The sequence below is a fragment of the Tachysurus fulvidraco genome, chromosome 14 (genome assembly GCF_022655615.1).
Source record: "Tachysurus fulvidraco isolate hzauxx_2018 chromosome 14, HZAU_PFXX_2.0, whole genome shotgun sequence".
In the NCBI taxonomy this organism is placed as follows: domain Eukaryota; kingdom Metazoa; phylum Chordata; class Actinopteri; order Siluriformes; family Bagridae; genus Tachysurus; species Tachysurus fulvidraco.
In genome coordinates, this window is record NC_062531.1 from 10,369,216 (window position 1) to 10,393,215 (window position 24,000).

A 24,000-nucleotide genomic window follows, 5' to 3' on the forward strand; every position below is an offset into this window, starting at 1 on the left:
GTGTGTCAGGTTTTTATACAAAGAGCATGTGAGACGTTGTCCAAAATTCTTCTGTTCTCAACCACTGTTTATTTATTTATTTTTATTATTTTATTTTTTTGTAGTATTCTTGTTTAACTTTGTGAACAGAAGCAATTCACTGTCAGTTTCATACATACATACATACATACATACATACATACACCACAGAGGAACCTGTAGTAAATATATCTGTGACTTCTGTAGTGAGGTTAAATGAAATCCCACTTGCATTTTCAAGTGCATCTGTTACGGAAATCTGTAAACAATCTGTAAAAAAAAAAATCAATAAAATGTTTTATTGTGCCTCTTATTTGATGAGACGACACCTTAGAACACTCTATATTTATGGCTATACCTTTTTTCCCCCTGAAAATACTGCAAAACCCATGAAGGGTGTCCATTAAAGAGATCAACGCAGATTGACGTTATGTAAATTATATATTAGTGTTCATTAAAATTTTAGGTGTGTGAGTGTGTCTGAAGGGGTGAGGCATCCTGCTGAAATCAGTGCACGCTTTTAGTGTGCATGCATTAGTGGTTAATTTATATACCCAGTGCTGCGCCGGCATCCTATCACTGTAGTGTCTGTAAGTGCACACTCAAGCACGGAGCTCAGCAACGATTGATTGGTTTTGCTGGTACGGAAAAAGGCTTCTCTTTGCCAAGGCGTCAGTGCTCCTGTCTGCTAGGCTGCCAGAGCGAAAGGTGTTAATTTTTTCCAGGGGAGTGGAGATGATGGGCAGCTGAGGCAGCGAGTGATGCTATAGGGGTGGGTGGGGCTATGTCGACTGCACCCAATGACGAGGGAGCTGGGAGTGGGGCTGCAGCGTTTGGCTCGCGCCAAAGCCTGTGCATTCACAAGCAGCTGAGCTCAGAGGAGGAATGCCCACTCTTGCTCTTGCTCACCGCACGCTGCCTCACTACCACTGAGCCGCATTCAGACAGACAGAGAGAGATAGGGAGAACGAGAGAGCTCTGAGAGAGGGGACATTTACACCGCTGCGGGAGAGAACCCTGCTCGCCGGCTCACAAATGGAGTGGAATGGGTTTAAAATGGTAAGGATGCTGCAGTGATTTTTTTTGTCCCTCTCTTCATGTGTGCATCTGTGTTTTTGTCCTTGCCATGTTTCGGTACCTTCCGCTGCAGTACCCGCATTAGACAGGCTCCTACTTTCTCGTTCTCTTTCTCTGTGAGGAGAAGCACTTGGCCTCTAGAAATACACTATGGATGGAAGGAGAGAGGGAGAAGAAAGGAAAGAGGAATGAAGGAGGGAGAAGGAGAGGCAGGACAGGGCGGCTGCAGCTTGTTTGATGTCTGGTTTTAAAAGCTGTTTTACGACTAAGGAGGCGTGCAGAATCTTAATGAACACCTTTAGATCTGCACTCACTCTCTCTAAGCAATGCGGGAGATCTTTGGTGCAGATTTACACAGTGTGTGTATGTGTGTCTGTGTGTGTATCTACCGTAGGTATGTAAAGCTCTTTTTATTTTCCTGATACCTGAATGAACAATGTTATAGTTAAACATTTTGTGATTATTAACAGAAATATTTTCATGCTGATATGCAGTGAGAATTGCATAACTGCATGGCAGCGTGCATTCTCTTGCATGAGTTTGTAAATGAGTATGAGTGGGAGTGACCCAGCATGTGACAGTCAGCGTGTGTGTGTGTGTGTGTGTGTGTGTGTATACGTGTGTGTAAATGTTGGATACTGTTTCTGTATGTAAGACTATATGCTTTCCTTTGTGTAAACATCTGAAAATCACCAGCTGTGTGTACATTTTCTGTAAATAAAATTGTGAGGGTAATAGAGGAGACTGCAGTGTACATGCGTGTGTGTGAGTGTGTGTGTATCCATTGTTGACTAAGGGCTCAGAGGCTGCCTCGCCCGGCTGTCACCAGGCTAGTAAGTGACTGTGCCTGCCAGGAACCAACTCTCCCCACAAGAAAGCGAGGGAGGGAGGAAAAAAGATGGAAAGTGAGCAAGAGAGAGAGAGAGAGAAACTACAAAACTACACACAATCAAAAATTACTAGGCCTATGTTGTCAACATCTGTTAGTATATTAGCAGGACAGTATAATTGCAGGGTAGCTGACGCATAATATTGCACGCGTTAATTGTTGAATGAAATGACACGGCTGTCAAACATTAGACAACATTTGAATATTTTTTAAACAATGTCCTCCTCCACTGCTTAGACACTTTTACTGTTTAGTTATTTGTATCCAAAAATGTGGGCAGCATTATTCTTATTTATTTATTTATTTATTTTTTTCAACTAAATGTTTGACTGTTTGTGTGTGGGCTTTAACATGCAATCAAAATGCTAATTGAAAAGGGAGCGCTTTCCAGCAGAGAATCCTGCTGTACCTTATGCTGTGTGTGTGTGTGTGTGTGTGTGTGTGTGTGTGTAGTGTAGTGTAGTGTAGTAGCGAGTGTTGAAGGATTCAGGAGGCGTACAGATGGATAGAGAGAAGATGCGTTCCTAGATGTTTCAGATGCTGAATTGATTAGCGCACCTCCTCCGCAGTCCCCTGCTCCCATGACCGCTGTGCACAGTTCACCTTCTCCCCCATTTGTCTCCACCGCTGCTCGCTCTCCTCCCTCACTCCTTTCTTCTCTCCACCTCCTCTCTTCCGTACGTAAGCCACACCAGTCTACCCCAGGGCATTCTCCTTTATTGTCCAGCTCCAAGGTTGCATATCAATGCTAATAAGTCCGTGGCTAGACTGAATATTAAAAGGCAGAGGATGGAGGCGCAGGTGGGCAGTAGAGAGCGAGAAAGAGAACGAGAAAGACTGACTGCTGAGCTTTCAGGGCCAGGCAGCATGGGTGAGAGAATAGCTCCAGGAAGTGTGATGGCTGGGTGGGAGACTTTGCACCCCTCTTCCATGAGCGTGACTACATATGACATAGGCAGCCAGATGATTTATTTCAGAGTGAAGAAAAGAGAGTGTATGAAAGAAAGAAAGGAATGCAAGAAGGAAAGAAGAGGGAGAAAGAAATGGCACCCCACTCTTTAATTCTTACAAACTGCAATGCATTATAGAGGCTGTATAGTGTTGTCACTAACCTACTGCAGTGTCTGGTGGGATTACAGGATTTATTATGTAGTAAAAAAAGACATAACTAGTGCAACATAGGGTGTGCTTAAAGAGAGTAAAATATGGCGAATTCGTCCTGCCCTTTTCTATTGGTCTCAGGTGGTGGCGCTGTAGAGCCTTCATGTGCATGTCTCCTGCAGCTTCACCTATAGTCCACTAAGTGCTTTTCAGTGCTCAGAGCACTTCGAACAGTATTTCCGTTCCACTTTTAAACAGCAAATGAAATAATTACACCAATATAAAAGCACCTATACGTTACTCGAAGAAATTAACTGTCCTGACTGTACTTTTCCTCACTTTATTACAACATTAATACATTGTAATTCATCAGTAATTAATGTCGGATTGCACATTTTTACTCACCGTGTGCTTTTTGTTGTGAGAATCTGCATAACACACACCAATCAGTACAGCTGAGTACACAGATAGAGAGATGTTTATGACTGATGCGTGATCACAGCAATTAAATACGGTCTCTGCTCATGGCTCATGGACACGTGGCCAGTGAGAACGCACTGATGATGCAATGAAAATATACTATATTCACACCCAAAACCTATATTCTTATCATTTCTTTCTATACTGTAGGAATGAAAGATATATTCATAAAACACGACACAACAAATGGACCTTATTGAGTCATGAGAGATCACTAGGTATCAGTCACAGGTACTACTGTAATGCATCAGATAGATGATATTCTACTGATTTATTTTCTTTCTTAACCTTCATTTGACCTTTTCTTAACCTGGGTAGTTACATTCAGTCCAAAATCGAGAAGAAAGCAGAACAATAGCACTTATAGCTCAATAGCTGCGAAACTTATGAATTGTGTTGTCATTCATTATTATTCAGTTAATTAGAATATTGTTAATTATAGAGAAACAAACCTTTAAGTATTATTATAATCAGAACAATGGCTCATTTCAGCAAACAGAATTCATTATGTTACATTTATGTCTTTGTATATATCAATATCATTAGCGTTATCTACCTTTTCTTTAAGATTAAATGTACTCTATATTTCCCCTATATTTCTCTTTACACTGAGAAGATATAGCACCGCTAAAGTCCCATCGAGACGATAAACATGCTGGAATTTTTTTTATTTAGCACTTCTTTTTTTGAGGTGTTTTTGTGCGTCAGTCCATGTTTTAGAGTCACACTGCTTTTTTGATAAGGCCACATTAAGAGGTCTTTAATGGGATAAGACTAAGTTGACAGTTATCATAGCTTTTCATTATCTCGTGAAGCTCAGTTGGATATAGAATTAAGTAGGGTAATTTTGGGAGTCTTGACATCTTTCAGAAGGCAAATTATCTTAGGTAAGCAAAGGTTAAGAAGCCAAGTGTATTCAAACAAAATCTGCTCTGCACATTGTCGGGATTTTATGCTTCCTTTTTTCAGCAGACTTCATTTTAGTGTGAAAGCTAAATATACATGAATACCAACAAAACGTTTTAGTTAAAATTTTAATAGGCTTCCACAGTGATTTCTCTCATTTATTCATCTGCATTCTCCCTGCAGACAGCTGAGGCAAAAGAGAACGAGATGGCAAGAGGTGGAGAAAGCGAGTGTGTGCTCTTAAGCAGGCTTCACAAGCCTAATTCCTCTGGCGCAAATTCAAAGTGCCACGCACAGACATCCGCTAATCAGCTGGATACTCTCTCTCTCTCTGTCTCTCTCTGTCTCTCTCTCTCTGTCTCTCTCTCTCTGTCTCTCTCTCTCTCTCTCTCTCTCCCTCCATCTCACACAAATACACACAAAACATACACACAGTTGACATGCGAAGCCACGGTTCTTGGATGGTCTCACCTACTGCTGCCTCACTAAATCCGTATTCCACACAACACCGTCCCTAAAGCTGATTATCATTCAGCACTCATCGTCACATGTGGAAGATTTTCTTTTGTTTCTGCCTCCTGCTCTTCTTTTTCCTTCTCACTACCTCTGTCCATCTATCCTCTTCTTTCTCAGCATCTGTCCATCTGTCTTACTCCTTTTTCTTAGCTTTTCTTTGACTCGTTCACCCCCTAGCTGTCCTCTCTGTTTCTCTCTATCCTCCTCGCTTCATCCCTCCCCCGACATGTTTTGGTATTCGTACAGACGTTTGGATGTTAGTGGCAGCCTCTCCTGAGACTGTGCACAAACTACACATTTTCTCTTACAGTTTGTACCTCAGGAAAAGGCAGAAAAAGCAGCAGCACACAAGCTCTTACCACAAGCTATCAGCACTAGCTGCTCAAAAGCTCACCTGCTGCGGGGCAGGAAAGGACACCTCAAGGTCATTCATTCATATAATAGCAGCGTGTATCGGATGTCTATGAGTATGAATTTAGGTGACATAGTGTCTATCACTAGCACAAGGGTGATGAAAGGATTAGCACCCGGTTCATTACGGTCCTGCGCTAATCTCAATTTGAAAGGTTTGAATGGAAAAGTAAAATGTTCTCAGGTACTTCGGGAACAGAGGGAATTAATAAAAGAGCATAAAGCAAGAATGGAAGAAAAGAAGGTGACAGTTAGTATAAATGTCAACGATACTTTTAGCCTCTGAACGCTAGCGGCACAGGGCCAAAGTTCAGGGAAGTTAAGGCTTTCCGCTCTATATTGCACGGCTATTCCCACAATGCAGTCTGACAGAGAAAGGGCAAACGGAATGACGAAAAAATCATCTTGATCAAAACAGTAACCATAGATACAATATTGCTGGCATTTCAAAAAGGTATTGTATTGTGCAAAGTCTTGCCCTTAGAGATCTCACTGTGGCCGTAGATCTCTCACTGTCAGCCAGAGCTTGATTAGTCTCAAGAACAGACCTCGGGAACAAATTTAGTTTTACATTTTTTGTTTAGTTGTGTCTTGCACAATCTCTATGAGCTTTCTATGGACATTTTCAATTAAACTGAAGCCCACTAGTAGAAGATTAATCTGCTGCTTTGAATTCCTGCCACATTTTGTGCTTTTTGTTGAGATTCTGCAGGGGAGTTATATCTTCGGCCATGAGACTCCATTAGCTCTTTGTTTTCCTGCTGCAGCAGACGCTTTGCCTGCTGTATATTCTGACCCATAACTCCGACACAAAGATGACTTTCATCGTTGTTTGTTGTCAAATAATAAAAATAATAATATAATAAAAAGATTGTACAGGAAACAATTGTGACCAGAATACAGGAGGAGCTTTTTGGCCAACGAAGAATCTTAAAGTCTCAATAAGGCATTTTAGTCAATATCTTTACACTTACTGTCCATTTTAATAGCAACACCTATAACCCTGGAACCAACCAAGCTTTATAACCATGGTGAGCAGAAAAGAATCTCAAGAACGCACAAGATCTTGAACCTTGAGACAGATGGGCTACATCAGCGGAATACCACATGGGGTTCCACTCCTTTCAGCCAAGAACAGGAACCTAAGGCCACAGATTCACTGAAACGGGACAGTTAAACATTGTCTGGTGCTTTTTCACTAGCCTTAGAGTGTAAAGAGTGGTTATTTGAGTGATCACCATGGTTGTAAAGAGTGGATATTTGGGTAACCCTAGTCTTCCTGTCAGATCAAACCAGTCTATCCTTGTTTCTCTGTCTTTTTTTCTCTTACACCATTCTGGGTAAACTTGTATGTGAAAATCTCAGGAGTTTTTTTTTAAATATTCAATTCAGCCTGTGATGCTCTTGACCTGTATTTGCAAAATTTTATGCATTTCGCTGGTGGTACTTGACTGGCTGATATGAAAATTTCATGAATGACCATGTGTGCAAATGTTTCTAGTAAGGTGCTAGGTAGGTAGGTAGGTAGGTAGGTAGGTAGGTAGGTAGGTAGGTAGGTAGGTGGATGGATGGATGGATGGATGGATGGATGGATGGATAGATAGATAGATAGATAGATAGATAGATAGATAGATAGATAGATAGATAGATAGATAGATAGATAGATAGATAGATAGATAGATAGATCAACTTTAACAGTACGTACAAGGACAATCTCTTCAGGAACAACATCAAATCAATAGTGCATTGCTACAGGAAACATCGTGCTAGATTAACTCTTTATTTAGTGTAGAAATTGCTGAGAGAACAGCAGGATGTTTCATGCAGTTAGTCGTAGCTCAGTTCTACTATTGCATTTTGTAATACATTAATATAATAAATAATCTGGAGCTCATAGCTACAAGGTGCTTTATAAAGTTTTGTTCAAAACGGCATTAACCATACAATGTCTGCCTGAGACTGCTAGCAGTTTTAGTACCTTCTAATACTTGTCTGTCATTTGGACATTAAAACCGATAGCATATTTTAAATGGCTGCCCCAGCTAATTACTCAGTCAGTCTTATATCAGCGATCTGTGTGCTGTCTTATGAAAACAGATGCTGCAGTTCAGATTCTAATCAATAACTGAATCAGCCATGAAATGGTTTTGCTGTGATAAGATGTACACTTAATGCATGACGATTTTGATACACAGGAAGGGAAAGTGACTGACTGACACATGGCTTGCACTTTGATATTAAAAGATATATTAGAGCATAGAGGCAGAAAAAGAAATTTAAAATAATATTTGTTTTCATTCAGAATACTTGAAAGTCAAAGAGAAGTAAAAGAATAGCATAATAAAAGGAAGAGGAGTGTGTTGGTAGAAGAGGGTGAAGAAGATGGGCTGGAAGAAAAAAGAGTGTTAATGTAGGGGAAAACTCTCAGTAGTAGGAAAGAGAGGAGCAGCTGCAGGAAGATGAGGACACTGAGATTAGATTAGCTCAACTTCAGCCTCACTTTAGGGCCTGTGTGTGTGTGTGTGTGTGTGTGTGTGTGTGTGTGTGTGTGTGTGTGTGTGTGTGTGTGTGTGTGTGTGGGTGGATGTGTGTTCAGAAGCATGTCTCATCCTCTCAGGAACGTGAAGCTGCAGTCAGCACATTTTCCCTTCTACCGGCTCCCACCCTTACTTCCTCGCAGGCTCTTTGCACTGCTTTTAATACCTTGCTACAATGAACAAATATTACCCTAATGACTTAAAAAGAGGAAACTCTAAATGCAAACTGGAATCTATACTGTACAACATTCATTCTAGTTTCTTGCTATATCCAGCAAGGAGTCAAGCTTAAATTAATTTAGATAACAAGCCTTCCCATCTTCATCAAGCGACCACACAAAGACTGTACCTGTAAGTGACCTCATTCCCTAATGCAGGAAGTCAGGAAGGTCTCCACAGTGCCAAGTTCTGCACATGATGTCAAATCAACATGGCTGCTCACAGTATCAGCAGGAAACAAAAAAGGAGCACTTCTTAACTTTTAAAGAAGCCATGCTGTAAATACAAGTATATACTTTAGATTAATGAACATACAGACATATTCGCTTGTTAAATCTATAACACTCATTTGAGAGTTCACTGTTTGGAGGCAGTATATACTGTACAACTCTTATCCCCATTGTTAGCTGCATACAGTTTTGTAAAACAAAATATGCTAATGGGGTTGTCACAGATCTAGAGAATGAAAATTCTATTATTCAGAGTTCTGATTTCCAAAGTAATTCAAACTCTATATACATATACATATGTATATAGATAGATAGATAGATAGATAGATAGATAGATAGATAGATAGATAGATAGATAGATAGATAGATAGATAGATATTGCAAAATATATATTGCAAACTGTACCTTTAAATACAACCCTGTGAAATAGCAGCACATATGTTCTTGTCAAGTAGGTGAAATGAAGCTAGTTACATTGTGTGTGTGTGTGTGTGTGTGTGTGTGTGTGTGTGTGTGTGTGTGTGTGTGTGTGTGTGTGTGTGTGTGTGTGAGAGAGTTAGTGGTACATGGCAGAGAGAAACTGCACAGGTGCACCAGCATTCTGCTACCTGCCAACTACCTGCAGCCATGTCAACAGAGCACCTGGAGCTGACACAGCTTAAGCCAAGTGCATGCACAGACACAATTTAACACACACACAAACACACGTGGGCATGCAGATGCTGTAGCTACAGCCCAGCGGTCTGGATGTGCGGAGAGAAACTAAAGCACAGCACTAATCTTAAGCTGCGAGCTGTGCTGTGTAAGGCAAAGATTCCCCAAAGCACCTCCAGCAAGGTCACTTTTACTTTAGCAGAGAGAGGTCCCTCACTGCTAGCGTGGCACGCACAGCGCTGAGTGTGTGTACTAAAAAAAGAGGGAATGTGAGGCGGAATGAAGGGTGCAACCATGATTGGCAGATAACGACACGGCCATACTCTCTTTCTTTTCATCACGAACCCCGCACATGAGTTGTATTTCCTAATAACACTAGGCCATCGACAGAAATAGCTTCAGAGCCACTGAATTTTTAGCTATTATGTGAGAGTAGCATGCCGTCTAATGAGGCTTTCTCGGTAGTATCAAAAATTCATGCCGGATTAATGGAGGTATGGGCAACTAGTGTTAAGGCTTGTGGAGTTCCTACACACACTCAGACACACACAGTATTCATTTTCAATGAAAGCTGAAAACCTGAATTTCCTGGAAGTGACCATTAAGTCACAACAAAAGCGATTGAACAACATCTACATTTTTGGCTCCATGTGTTCATTTCTATTTCTAAGCTTGTAATGTAAGCATCAGAAATTATGAACAGCAAGAAAACAAACAAATTTGTCATTGTGACTCGAGTAGATAGTGATGCATTGCATACACAAGCATTTTCCATCCAGAATTACATTTGTTTGTGGAAGTCATCTGATGTTCATTATATACATTCTCCATTCCTGAGCGTGGATGTTACACCTGATGCTGCCGGTGAAACCATGGAAACCGTTAGTAAATTAAAGATAGGAACATTCACAAGCTATCAACGTAGAGCTATTTAAGCGACATGAGGCGAAAAATTGCAGCCGGTGTTAGCGCTGCATAACTGGTCGTGCTGGTTGGCTAGGCAGACGGCCAAAATCTCTCACATTTGAGCTGGAAGCCAGAGCAGAGAGCCACTGGAGCCACACAAATTCAAGTGTCGCATCAAGATGCTCACCAATTTTCTGCTTGCCTTAGTGCGGCGTTGGGAAGCAGCCAGTTTCCAAATGAAGCCAGCCGTCCCATATTGGACTGGACCAGACTGGACCGGACTGAAGAGTTTTTTTCCGTCCTTTGGGATGCTGTCGAGTGCAGTGAAAAAAACTTTCTCTATTGGACCAAAAGTGAACACAGTGAAAGTGTGCATGGACCGGAAATCAATTAAACAGTTCACCGATTTGTAAAATAAATGCTCTAAAGCTTTAGGATATGTATAAATGAATTAATTATGTTTGTTATTGTGATTTGGATGTAACGCATGAAAGAAAGTTCATTTTAAACTACTGCATGTATAATTAAACAGGATTGTTGTAGCCTCGTATCATTGGGTGAACAGCCTTGTTACTGCATTAGCCATGTTGTCAAACGGAGTGCTAATGCACCGCTGTTGACGAGGTGCAGGAAAGGTTAATTTAAGGGCAATAAGGGATCCATGGCCTGGCATCAAACACAGCCAGGGAGAGGGAAAGATTGAGAAAGGGGGCAGCTGGCTGGGTTTAGGGTATGAGAATGGGCTGGGAGAAGACGCAGGTGTCTCTATAAATCTGTATCCCAGAGGGGAAAAGGCAGCCAGTGCCACTGATTCTACCAGTCTACCAGTCTCGTCTCTGCTCTCCTCTTTTAGTATCGTAACCTCTCCTCCACTCCCACCTCGTCACCTCGTCTCTCTTCTGCTCCTAGCGCTTTCTCTCCCCCTTACAAAATGGATCATTTTTAAGAAACCCTTTTTAACTTGCCAGGATGAAATAATGTAAAACAGACTGTTTGGAGTCTATAATTAGCTTATTTTAATAACACGGAATGGTCTCAGAGTGTCCTTATTATCTAGATTCTGGGTTTGCACATGAATTCATTTTCTGCATTTTAAAAATGACAAGCAAATGAAGGGGATTTAAGTGCCTGATGATCCATTTGATTTGCAATTAAACACTTGAACAATCAATTATTGCTTCCTCTCCAAATGACTCTGCTGGCAAGAAAATATGCTTTATTTAAGTTCTGAACTTATGTGATGACGATTAACACATGACTGGATAGTGTAGAGGGGAAAACCCGTAAAGACAAATTCTGTCTAGAATGATCCAAATTATGAATCTTCATAAAATGGGAATACAAATTGTCACTCGTCGTGTTGAAAGAAGGACAAGGAAAGAAAAATTGGGCCAGCTGTTTATATAAATTCTTCTACATATTTCAGGATTGTCCATAATTCAGTCACTTGAAACCATATGGAGTGCAGTTCCTCCATCGGGAGAAAGAAAAGGTCAGAGAGATTCCGCAGAAAATTATTTGATTTCACAACCGGACCATCCGAGGAACAGCAGAGACACAAAGGCAGAGAAAACGAATCAGTGCTCGGCCAGATGCACAGCTGCTTCAGCCTGTTCCATGCTTAATGAGACCTGCAGTAATGTAACAGATAATGCAATCAGGCTGTGACACTCACAGCCTTCACCATGCAACCAGAGATACAGAGTGAATCAGGCAGGGAGAGAAAGATGAACATTGACATTGTTGATTTTAAACTCTGTCTGTCGTATAACAAGATAAACATTTATAGAAGAAGAGGAATAACGTGTATTCCTGCTTAAGACTGAGGGTAAAAGAAACATATAGATTTACATATAGTTTTATAGACATTTATACATTTTGATTCAAATCACTCAGAGGACACACGACTTCCATCTTCACTACTGAAACATTTGCAATTACTGATCTGTCTAATTGTCAAGACCATTCAATAAACATTGTGCTAGATTTGACATTTGATTGTAGGCCTAATTATATTCTGTCCATTTTTCTCTTTTTCTCTTCATACTTGTGCAGCTTTTTTTTTTTTTTTGCCGAAATGTTTGTCTCCATGTATTCGTGTCTAAAGTTTTTATTTAGATTTTATTTCGCATTACTGAGCTGAAAGCTTTCTCCATTTACCTTCACAGAAAGCGAAGGCGCCACATCAGCACATCTTTCAAGTAGGAAAATTGCATGGAAATTATTACCATTGTAAAATGTTGTAAAGGGCGGGGCTTCCATGGGGTCAGTTAATATCTGAGAGTTCAAATGACCCTACACGGATTCATATATCTTTAATAAATTACACTACCACTGTGGCGTATGTTTGAGTGACAGCTCGTACTAACACACTGCAGTTTTAAAATAAAGAGCTCCTACGCAAACTGCGTGGCTGGCAGGTCTGTGAAGAGATACTGTACTTGCACGCAGAACCATTTACTAGAAAGAGAAAGGAAGAAGAGACGTTATAGAAAACGCAACCCATTTGCTAAAGTAGATGCTGATCGAGCTGAGCAGACTCGAGGCTTGGCGTCTCACATTAGTGCTGGGATTGATTAGCCAGAGCATCTGTTTGACCCGGAGCTCCTCTGCAGCCAGGAGGAGGCGTCCCAGAGAGCCAAAACGCAGCGATTAAAAATTAAAAATCAATACGTACACAGAACTTACCTGACCTGTTCTAAGGATACAAGAAATGTATAATGCCTCAGACCTGAATTGGTTTAGACAGCTTTAGTTCCCTCTGGCATTTCAGCGTACATGCACAAGCTCAACTTCAACCTCTGATAACCCACAGAAGAACTCCCAGCTGGTTGGAAGCTTCTCCTTATTATTTATAGCTGCCGTGAAATGTGATTTTGAGCACCGACATTTCAACAGCTTACAGATGAATATCAGTACAGATGGTTATCTATGGAAGATATGTAATCTGCCTTGTACTGGTAAATTACTTTGGCTAATATTCTCCTCATGCACTACCTCCTGTCAAAGAATGGAAGAGAAATTGTGAGTTGAAGTCATGGTTCAGGTCAGCCAGCACAAAAAAATTGTTTGCAAAAAAAGAGAAAAAATCTTGTCTTTTTCCTGTTTTTCTGGTCTGTATGATTAGTTTTAAGACAACAGGATGCCTTAATCACCAATCGATGCTGCAAGTCGCTCCAAATTCGTGCAAAGTGCAGATCTCACACACACACACACACACATGCAATATTCTTCTTGGTACATTGGGTTAGATCAGAGTCAGGTGAGTGAGAAAGGCGATGGCGATAATGGCGATTATGTTTAGTGTGTTGCACATCACACCAGCAGGTGGAGTAAACACAGAGCAAAAACTGCTGCTCATTCCTTTAGGGCTTGATGCGACATGGCTAAAAAAAAAAAAAAAAGCACACATTCCTCTGACGCAAAATTCTGTTGCAGCCATTTGTAATTACATGGTTTTCTATCAATAACATGTTTCACTGGCATAGTGTGTGTGTGTGTGTGTGTGTGTGTGTGTGTGTGTGTGTGTGTGTGTGTGTGTGTGTGTGTGTGTGTGTGTGTGTGTGTGTGTAAGAGAGAGAGAGACAAAAAGAGATAAAGTATGTAAAAAAAAAAATGAGCTGCTTTATTGCCCTGAAATTGTAAGTAATATTTTCTGCTAACTGTGATTTCTCATATTCTGATTTGCCTATTTAAACATTATGCCTCCCAGGAAGAAGCATTTAAAGGAGGAATTCAGTATTGTTGAAGCAAATTGCCTTACAGTTTACTACCTTGTATTGTGAATCTTTCCATAGACCTACCATGAAAGCTGGTTTCATTTCAAACTTGCAAGCTTCCGTTTAAGCAATGCATGCTTTAAAGACGGCGTAATCATTGCTTACCGAGCCTTTTATTTTTATTCCCAAAATGATATTTTGATTTATAAAGCTTGAGCAGAACTGCAAAGAATCCTATTGCATTGTCACTTCCCTGTACTTCGCCACTTCTGACTGTTAAACAATATCAGCCCACACGTTCTTCTACCCACATGCTTTTCTTAATAAATAGTTAAACCTGGCCAACTAAAATAAAAACATTTGTACAATAATGTCTGTGTGGTTGTAAATCACATTGTGGGGAAGTGATGAGGTTTTGTACAGTTCTGCTCAGCCCTAAAAGAAATAAACAACAGAAAAGATAACTGAAAGCAGTCTCGATAAGCAATCGTTTGAATCACCTATGCGCTCATATCCATGCATGCTTGTTTTCATGGCATAATTATGACGGACAATAGCAGATTAGCTGAAACGTTATACAGTCTCTCTCCCAGAAAGAATGTGTGTGTGTGTGTGAGAGAGAGAGAGAGAAAGAAATACAGACAGACAGACAGACAGAAGGCAAGAACAAAAAGTATCGCACCATTGTCTCATGTTTGACAGTTTGAGTCATATAAGCTTCGAGAAAAGGTCAGTGCAAACTAGAGAGTGAATTCATTTATAGTCTGTCCTCTCCCTCCTGTTATCTAAGAACATTCATCTGTCCTGCACAATAACCACGTTGTTTTTAGAACCTTTACACTGAATGATGAACGATGCACAACGCAGGTCTTGTGCATCACTTGGCTGTGTCATCGCCGTTCTCACCTTGAAGAATTCTGCATGTTTTATTTGTAGCTATTAATCGGTTTATATACATTATGTGTGCTAGAAGGCCTGACCACAGAGTAATATGAGCTCTCTTTAAATTCCATTGAATGTTTTATTACCTTCACAATAAGAATGTGATGTCATACCCTGCGGTCCTCACTAAAACTAAAACCAAGGTGGCATGGGCATGTGAATAAAAAATATATATATATACATTAATAAACACAAAAAATTGAAAGAACAAACAAACAAACACCCTTGGAAATAGACTCCATTTCAAATTACCGACCTCAGCTCCTAGAACCTTTTATTCCCCCACCCCCACCCCCATCCTCTCTGCTATCCTCTCCTATTTCCCACTTTAGCTGACACTCCATTTTTCTCCCGCACCTAAAAAGCCCAAGCATCCATGCTAAGGCTTAAAAGATGAGATGGCGCCCACACCTCCTCCCCCTCCCTGTCTAATTCTGAAGTGTGTCCTCCATCATCGAACGCTGGATGACTCCCATTACACTCCTCCATCGTCCCCTCCATCCGAGGGAAAGGTCAGGTTCAGAGTCCTTCTCTCCTTCTAAATTGGCTCTTTTTCGGTGCCCGATTCCAAGCTTCGGCTGTGATTGCGGCAGCCCTTCTTTGGTTCGTCTCAGGCATGATCTTCCTCAAAAGGTCATCCTTGTGAACCTACTGGCCTGCACAGTATTCTGGGCGTATTTCTTTTTATGAAAGGCTTGCATGTTAACATGATTCAAATTTCCTTCATGAAAATAAAAAAAGAATGAAATTCTACCATTTTAAATAAGCAGAATACAGTGTGGAATCTGAAAATGCAGCCACTTTAAGAGAGGCTTATATTGAATTAATTGAATTGAATTGAATCAAGCCAAATCCCAACCTGAATCCAATAATCCCCACATACTTCCCATTACAGAGGTGGCGCCAGCTAAATTTCTTCAGGTTGCAACTGAAAGAAAAAATGCTGCCTGTGTGTTTTAGTGTGCCTGGAGACCGTCAGGGCTGGCTGTGATACACAGTGGTTTGCTATTAGAAAAAAAAAAGGCCTGTCTGAATATTGACCCTCCCCCCCCTCCCGTAGGGATCGACAGAGACTCAGTGGCGTCAGGCAGACTTGCCGCAGCTCCAGGGCTGGGCTGACAAGGGACTGCTGACACAGCCAAAGATGGTAAGGAGACTGCCACCCACTTACTGCCATTTTTACCACCATTCCTGCTACTGACCTGCTGGCGACAAAGGCCTCGCACACCGCATTAGTAGTGTCAAGGGTGCTTTGTGCATACAGTAATATAGTGCACATCTAGTACTAGTAGATGCTGGTAGTTTTTGTGTAAAGTTTGCTTCGCTGTATGTGCTGTGATTGTAGAGCTTGTTAAGTGGGAAGTCTTTCCTGCTCACATACAGTATAGACATCTAACACACTGAAGCACATGTAACACCATAGCTGTATTGGTCATGGTTTCTGCTTTATTTCTATCTTCTATCTCTTTATTTTCTAGCTGCTTTTCTAGATTCATGTTCTTTTCTTCCTAGATTTTGTTGACGAAAGGCATGAAACTTGCACAGAGCTAGGCACCGCCCCCGGGCCCCTCTAATGACTGGAGAGCATTACCAGTGAAAACATGTATTAGAATAGAGCCTGACATTTCAACATCCTCACTAATAAGGCCATTATAGTGCACTGGTTAAATGGCAGGTAGCACAGGCACACTGAAACACATCCGTTCATGATGCTGCTAACACACATACACACATACACACACTCAATCCAGCACACCTCTGGATCTCCATGGCTCGGGGACATTAGGCTGGTTGAACCTGTATTTTTATCCCCATCCTGACATTCTTATGTAAGGCAGAGTAGCAGAGCTACTTTCCTTCCCACTCACACACATTTGCACACATGCACGTATACACACAGGTTGAGCGAAGCGACACAGCATTCAGGAACAGTCTGCCATTGCATTTGCAGAAATAAAGGAGTGTAATCTGGAGCTGGTGTTCAGCTGAATAAGAGGCAAGCCGTTGTCTGTCCTCAGGCTGACACCGAGGCTTTTGTGACGGCGCAACCTTCCTTTATCACCGACTGCCTTCTCCTGAGTCTGCTACGGAAAACACTGCATCCCGACTTGTTCTGTACTATATGTTACATAGTTTACAACTAAAATGTGTGCTGATCATTTAGAGTCACTTTTAGCAGTGGTGGTTAGAAACACCACAAGTGCCTCCGGAATCCGACAGGTTTAAAAAAAAATGGTGTAGAAGGGTTAAAACACGGGAGGACAATTGTAGACTTTCTGCAGTGTAGCGATGGCATGTAGGTGGAAGGATTTAATTAAACACCATTTTTAATTTAATTCAATTTTATTTTACTCAAAAAAACACATACATTTTCTATCATGCTAGTACAATATAACAGAATGTCACTCAGAAGAAGCCAATAATGCCCCTTTATTTCCCCCAACTTACCCACACACACACACAAACATACACACACACACAGAGCAATCTTGTCCTGTGCGTGTATGTCTGTCTCACTACTATTTGCATACTGTCCTTAGAGCTTTGCATCTTTCATGCTGCAAGTATTATTTCGTCTTTTTGAAATTAGAAGGATGTTTATGCCAAGACAAAAAATTAAGGCAAAATAATACATTTAAATACAAGTCTCAGAGGACAATTCATCAATTATTGCATATAGCCTGTTTTCCTATTAATAACAAAATAATAACCAATCTTGTTTTTATAAGAATTTAGAAAATTTGATCAATGTCACTTTGCATTTGTAAGGTCTTTACATTTAAAATTCACAGGATGTTTTTTCTTTTGAAATCAGAATAAATGTGAACAATGGTCTTGTTTTAGACTGAGAGGACAACAATTTTATTGTTTTTGATAAGAGGGGACAACGTCCCCTCCTCATAGAGCGCAGACACAAAATCTAGCTTGGACAGCTAAAAATATAAGCGGCTGTATTTTAGCTTAGATCTCAGTTTTCCCCTCTCCACTCTATTATTCGCCACTTTTGAATCTATCAGCACAAAGCTCTTTAGATTTCAGTCTGCATTCCACACCATGTCTGAAAAGCAGAAAGCAGAGCTAAATATTAAAAATGGTTAAGTAACATCCCTCTAGTGAGATATGAGTTGAGTTCATCCAGGTGCGATCAATGTTTGTTTCTTTTGAGGGGATTTTTTTTTCTTTTCTTTATAAACTGCATTTTAGTGACAAATGAAATGTTTTGACAGTGACGGCTGCCCCATGAGACCCTGTGGCCGGTTTCTAAAAAAAACCTGTCACTTTAAAACACTCCACGCACAATGAGAAAGTCATCGCGGCTCTGTGTTCATACACTGTGCAATGCTGTCTCCTGGGGTCAGGATCTTTAGTATAGGAAGGTGCGAAAGCTAAACCGAACCCTTCCAAGTTTTCCAACACTTCATAATTGCTTGTTTCTAAGTCACTCTGACAGGAGAGGACAGTTACATGCATCAGCCCACAAGGACACGACACTGCCGTAACCACCCAACGTCACAAAAAAAGATGGCTGATGAAATTAAACGTACATGCACTCAAAATCCTGAAAGTAAAAAATAAAATTGAAGACAGAACCGAGGTGCTCCTAAAGTCCCGTCTCCCTCAGGGCCGACATGATGCACTTCTAACACCTGCTCTTAAATGCACAACTGAACAAGCAGCAAACATGTCACTCTTGCTGTCACACTGCCTAGTTACAAAACCTCATAGATAAAGTGAGGTAGAGAAAAACCATCTAAAATGTTTACATAAAATCTGTATTATGGAAAGTTATACTATTGGTGTGTAGACAAATTTATTTGCATGTGTTAAATTGTAAAATTGAAAGAAAGTCAAATTGATGGTAACAGAAGTGACTTTGTTAGAGAATGTTAGACAAATATAAACGCATTTGGTTTAAGCGGTCGCTTGACGTTGTTTGTTTGTTTGTTGGAAAAAAATGTGAAGTTACTAAATACGTAAGTACAATTTATACATGATTTCTATATAAGGCTTCATCTATATCTGTTATTCATACCTATTAGAAGTTCAGTTTTTGTTTAAGAATGGACTTTCTGTAATAAGAGACATGCTATCTTGTTCCTTCTCGTCTTACCCACATTCCTTTTCCACAGATAATCAGTAACATGGAGCCTCAGGTGACGAATGGGCCGAACCCGGCTACAGCCAACGGGCCATCGAGCAACAACCGCAGCTGCCCGTCACCCATGCAGACCAGCGGCTCCAACGACGACAGCAAGACAAACCTCATTGTCAACTACCTGCCCCAGAACATGACCCAGGAGGAGTTCCGCAGCCTTTTCGGCAGCATTGGCGAAATCGAGTCCTGCAAGCTGGTCCGCGACAAAATCACAGGTACTACAGGAAGCAAAGATGAAGGCATGTGGGAGAAACTGATGCAAGGAACTGACAGAGGGTGGGAAGTGGGTGTGAAAGGTACCAAAAATAAGGGAAACACAAGTGCCAATCTGCCCTGTTGAAATAAAAGCAGTCAAATCCCCCTCAAAGTGTCCATGTAGGTGTGAAATGGAGGACGGTCTAGCGATGCTTCTCTGAACAGCGGTTAGAGTAACTGTTGAACACAGATGATCGGAGAACCGGTTCTGCAGGTCAGCTCTGGAGCAGGGTGCTGTAGTCAGCTGTGTTTCATATTCCACAGAGCATTGGTCCATGATCGTAAGGCTCCCCGCTGCTCATTATGTTGTAGGGGCCACACGTTTAAGCCTTTAGAGAGAGAGAGAGTGAGAGAGAGAGAGAGAGAGAGAGAGAGGACACGCTGTGGTATATAAGCTGCACTCCCCTGCTAATCCCACACTAGTGGCCATGTGGGTGGCGCACAGATGGATGTGGAGGCTGTGAACAGATAATGCCAGATAATGGCTTCCATTTTATATCCTACTTAGTGACACTTTGCTCCAGATAATCTCATTAGACCAGGGCCGGTCTTAAAGCCATTGTTTTTTTTTTGTTTTTTTTTTAAACAAAAGAAGGACATGGGCTTAAAAGAGGGAGTAGGAAAGAACTGGCCACAAATCCCAGCAAGAAACAGGTCTGAGTCAGAAGCAAACCAGTGCTGGGGTCATGGGCAAACAGGCAGACGGTGGAGCATTAGTCTTGACATGGCACCACTTTATCTCTCCATATGGTTTGGATAAGGATAATTTTGGATCACATGATTACTATAATATTTAGTCTACACAATTGTACCATTTAGCATTTTCATGAACAATATCTCTTTCAAATGATTTTTTTCCCCCAAAAAAGTCACAGATTCAGAGATTCACTGTTAAAGATTCAGTTGTTTCACATTGGAATTGAAATGATCTTGAACACTGTTAAGTGAAACTGTACAGTAAATGTGTTTGTGCTTCGATGGGCAACATTCACATTCCTGCTGGTTTCTAGGAGAATGAATTGCATTTATTAAAGGATAACGTTTAGATCAGATAGAACAAATTCTTCCAAATGTTTATATTCAAAGCCTGTTCTAATCTTCACTGTGCATGTGGGAAATCAAGCAGAACTAACACATCATGCAGATGACACAGATCAAGTTAATAAAATACCAGATAATTATTGCTACACCTCAACTCGTTTCCGTCACCTTCTCTTATGTAACAGTGGTGAGCCATGTTCAGAACAGGAACATGACGGTTTTATAAAAACCTCAGAGTAATACTGCTGAAGTGCGGAAACATCTATGAAGTGTTAAGAAGCTTTTATGCCGGTTTTATTCATTCATTTATTTATTTATTTTTAGGAAGTACTCAAGATTCTATTCCACCCCGTCTCTAAAATATCTCCGGAGAGCACGAAGCATTATCAATACTCTCATTTCTTCCTTTCTGCCACATTCTACTGTTGGAAATCTGTGGTGCCAGTGTTCAGTTTCCTAGTTCAGGATTTTAGACTAAGAAAGCACTGCAGATTCTTTGAGCATTATGACTGTATGTTCAGGCTGCTGCTATCATTAACTACACTCTCTGGGTTATAAGCGAGACGATGGGGGGAGAAGAAGCATAGATGACCTTTGTGCTTCAATGTCAAAATATTTGACCAGATCAATCTTACTGTGTAACGCGTTTGACTTTCATCCGCATCCCACCGACGCAAGCAAGAAGACTTTCTCAGCTGTTTTTCAAAGCACTTTGACGTATACACGAATCCTTTTACAAGCAGTTCAAAAGCAGTCACGGCGGGTCCTTCGACAAGGTGACAACAGACAGGTCTCTTCATACACTTTCTTCTTCTTTCCCTCGTTCCTGTCAGCTTTGATGAGACACCAGGCAGATGAGTTAACTCTAGCTACAGCTACCTCTCTTGCTCCCTAACAGCCTGGCCAAATGCTGCCCACTGAAGTGCCAAAGAAAACTGTTTACCCATCTTCTCTGGCACGTACACATGTACACGCATACAGTTCTCCTCGAACCAGCTGGCTGTGCATGCAATAAACCAGAGTCTCAAGGTCTAATCTTTTATTTAGTACCAATATATAGGTATAGAAAACTGTGTGTAAATGGACACACATGCTGCATCAAGTTCTTTAATCTATCAGCTTAACCAAATAGTAAAGGAAATGTTTCATAGGCTGCATCACGTAGTTGTTAGGGGCAACATTTATACTTATTTGTGTGTCTTCTGTCAGCAGAAACTATTTTAGCCCAGCTTTAAAGGTAGAAAAAGACATTACAATGAGTATTTGTTTAAGGCCATGAATAAAACAGATGGCTATGCTGCTAACATAGTGCAAAGTCTTTGTTTTTAAAGGCCTGAATAAAGCATGCATCTTCCGCCAGTGTTGCTGTCTCAGCTCCCCTCGGCTGACTGCTAATAAAAAAACCTAAGCGCATGTACTACGTGAAGAGGTTTCGTATAGCCTGCGCTCCATCTTCAATGAAAACCCTTAATGGAATATGTAAATGTGTTTGTAGAAAGACAATGCTCGGGCCGGTCGGTAGAGAAAACACGAGAGAGTCTGATCTATAGGTTTGGGGTACTGACAAGGATGAGTGAATGTGCTATAATGACAAATCCGAAAAAAAGGAAACATAGTCATGTAGTGCAACCGATTGACTGCATCTGTTATTTTCTATCTCAGGAGGAGGGTTAAAATGTCCTCTGTTTGAATTCTGTGAGCGGCAAACAATTACTGTGCAATTAAAAATGAAAAACTGCTCCTTTTTCTTTCTCTCACACTCAGGCCAACATTCTATCATGTCCCCTGAAAGGGAAAATCGTATAGCGCACACTCTTATGCTCTTTGATGTCTGCCTTTCCCCTTCATTGTTTTCCCATTCTCTCTCAATCCACAGGCGCCACTGGCTGGTGTTTAATGGCTTGGCACACAAAGTGATGCTCCTATCAGTTCAGTCTGTGTTTAACACTTATGTAGCTGACATCAAACAGCCTCCTACATTGTACATCTGTTTGTTCAGTTGCATATTCCACTCGCACACTGAACACCATCGCCATCTGTTGTACGACTGACCTGAATGCAGCAAGTCTAAGCAAATTCTGAGCATCATCCTGACCTCCAGCTGACCTGGGAACAGTGTAGAGTATCAGACAAAACTCATGTTCTCAGGTACCTGAAGAACATCTGAGAATACCCGATTTGTACCCGGTTGTTGTCATAAGTGTTTTAATTAGCATTAGACTAAAAATAAAGCCAAAGTAACTATACAGAGAGCTACTAAGGACAGATGTGCCACAAGACAGGTGTGACAAAAGACAACGTGAAGTTGCGCCCTGTAAAGTGGAGATCATGAATATTCGAGTTTATGCTGGAGAGACAATTAATGTGATGCCTTGATGAATTCCAATTTCAGCATAGCGAGAGCATGTGTAATTGTTATTCAAGCTAAAAGCATCCAAAGCCAATTTACTTTGTCTTACAATGAACCTTTCTTTACCGTCTCATTTCCTCTGATGAACGCCAAAGGAAAAGAAATCAGCGTTTCTAAACTTGACAATTGGCTGGGGAAATAAGGAGTGATTTTCCCACTGTGTCACAGTGTAACTAAAATACCATACAGCATTTAGGATCCTTATAACGCACCATGATCCTTCACCCTAGCAGTATCAGCTTGGATTTCTTAGACATTATAACATATATATATATATATTTTGCTTTATGTCCATATTCTTTAATACATTTTACAGTAAACATGCCTCCTACAGCTCTTATGAAACACTATATGTGTTAAACATACACAACATCTACACCAGAAATGAGCATCAGCCCATGGATTATTCGACAGCTCATTTTCCACATCACAGCATCACGTGGGCTTCTGGGGAGCCTTTGGAGCAGCTGCCAGATCTGTCATGTGCGAGGGTCCAACATTGCTTTGTTTGGGGTGTCCCATATTCACTGCACTCAGCATTCTCCCCATACACTCATCCATTTCAGACAGCCCACACTCTTTGGGCTGTGCACCAAGTCGCCGTAGGCTCCAGCTCAGTGGGGAGAAGGAGAACCCGGGGGTGGGAAGCTCCTCGTTTCCCAGCTGTTCCACTAGCCTGGCAGAGAAAAATGCTGACAGCATCCCATCAGTTTACACTGTGCTGTTTACTGGAAGAGGACTGTACATTCATGGATGATATTTTGCAGCTAATCTGTAGATAAAATTGAACAAAAGTGTGTTCAGGTCTAGTAGACGTATATTATTAAATATTGGTAGGTACATTTTGTTTATTTATTTATTTATTTATTTATTTATTTATTTATTTGCCATTTGCTTATATAAAAATCTAGACTTAAAGTGCACCACAGAAAAGTCATCTGTTAAGCTGTCACAACAATTCTGGCTGTGTTTGCACTAAATCATAAAACAAATTTTCTCGGTCGTAGAAAAAAAAAATTAGATCTGCAAATTAGTACCAAGTGTTTTTTAAAGCTGTAATCAATTATGTTAAGCCAACAAGTAAAAATCCACCGACGTGAAACTGTTTCATTTATACTTCCATTTACACCCACACATTTCCAGTCATTGTAATGTACTTTTGAAGTGCATTTCAACAACACATTGTATCTCATACTGTTAAAAGCAAACCCATCACTCAATATTCTCTCTCTCTCTCTCTCTCTCTCTCTCTCTCTCTCTCTCTCTCTCTCTCTCTCTCTCTCTCTCTCTCTCACTCTCTCATATATATATATATGATGCCCAATTTGCTTATGCATTACTTTACAAACATATTGCTATTTGTGAAGTAACACACAATCAATCAAACATGTCAAATAGTTAACTTTTTTCTGTTGGATTGTATTCAGGTTTTTTGTTTTTTTTTATGTTGCCTACAAGTTGCTACCCATGTAAGCCTAAGAGTTTCAAGCAAAGAAATATTAGCCTTTAATGAAAATTCAATCAGAAGATACA

General features: G+C 40.7%; 1 protein-coding gene across 13 annotated transcripts in view; it reads left to right on the forward strand.

Moving 5' to 3' along the window:
* The window catches only part of elavl4 (ELAV like neuron-specific RNA binding protein 4), a 68,031-nt gene that overhangs the window by 18,012 nt on the left and 26,019 nt on the right, over positions 1-24,000 (forward strand). For 6 of the 13 annotated variants that reach the window (XM_027166496.2, XM_027166492.2, XM_027166497.2 and 3 more), the window contains 3 exons: positions 12,113-12,145; positions 15,666-15,752; positions 18,736-18,976. In XM_027166496.2, coding sequence (XP_027022297.1) covers positions 12,113-12,145; positions 15,666-15,752; positions 18,736-18,976 — 361 coding nt within the window. Of the gene's footprint in view, positions 1-868; positions 1,078-12,112; positions 12,146-15,665; positions 15,753-18,735; positions 18,977-24,000 lie in introns of those variants that run through there. The other 7 variants (XM_027166494.2, XM_027166500.2, XM_027166503.2 and 4 more) reach the window with 5 other exon arrangements.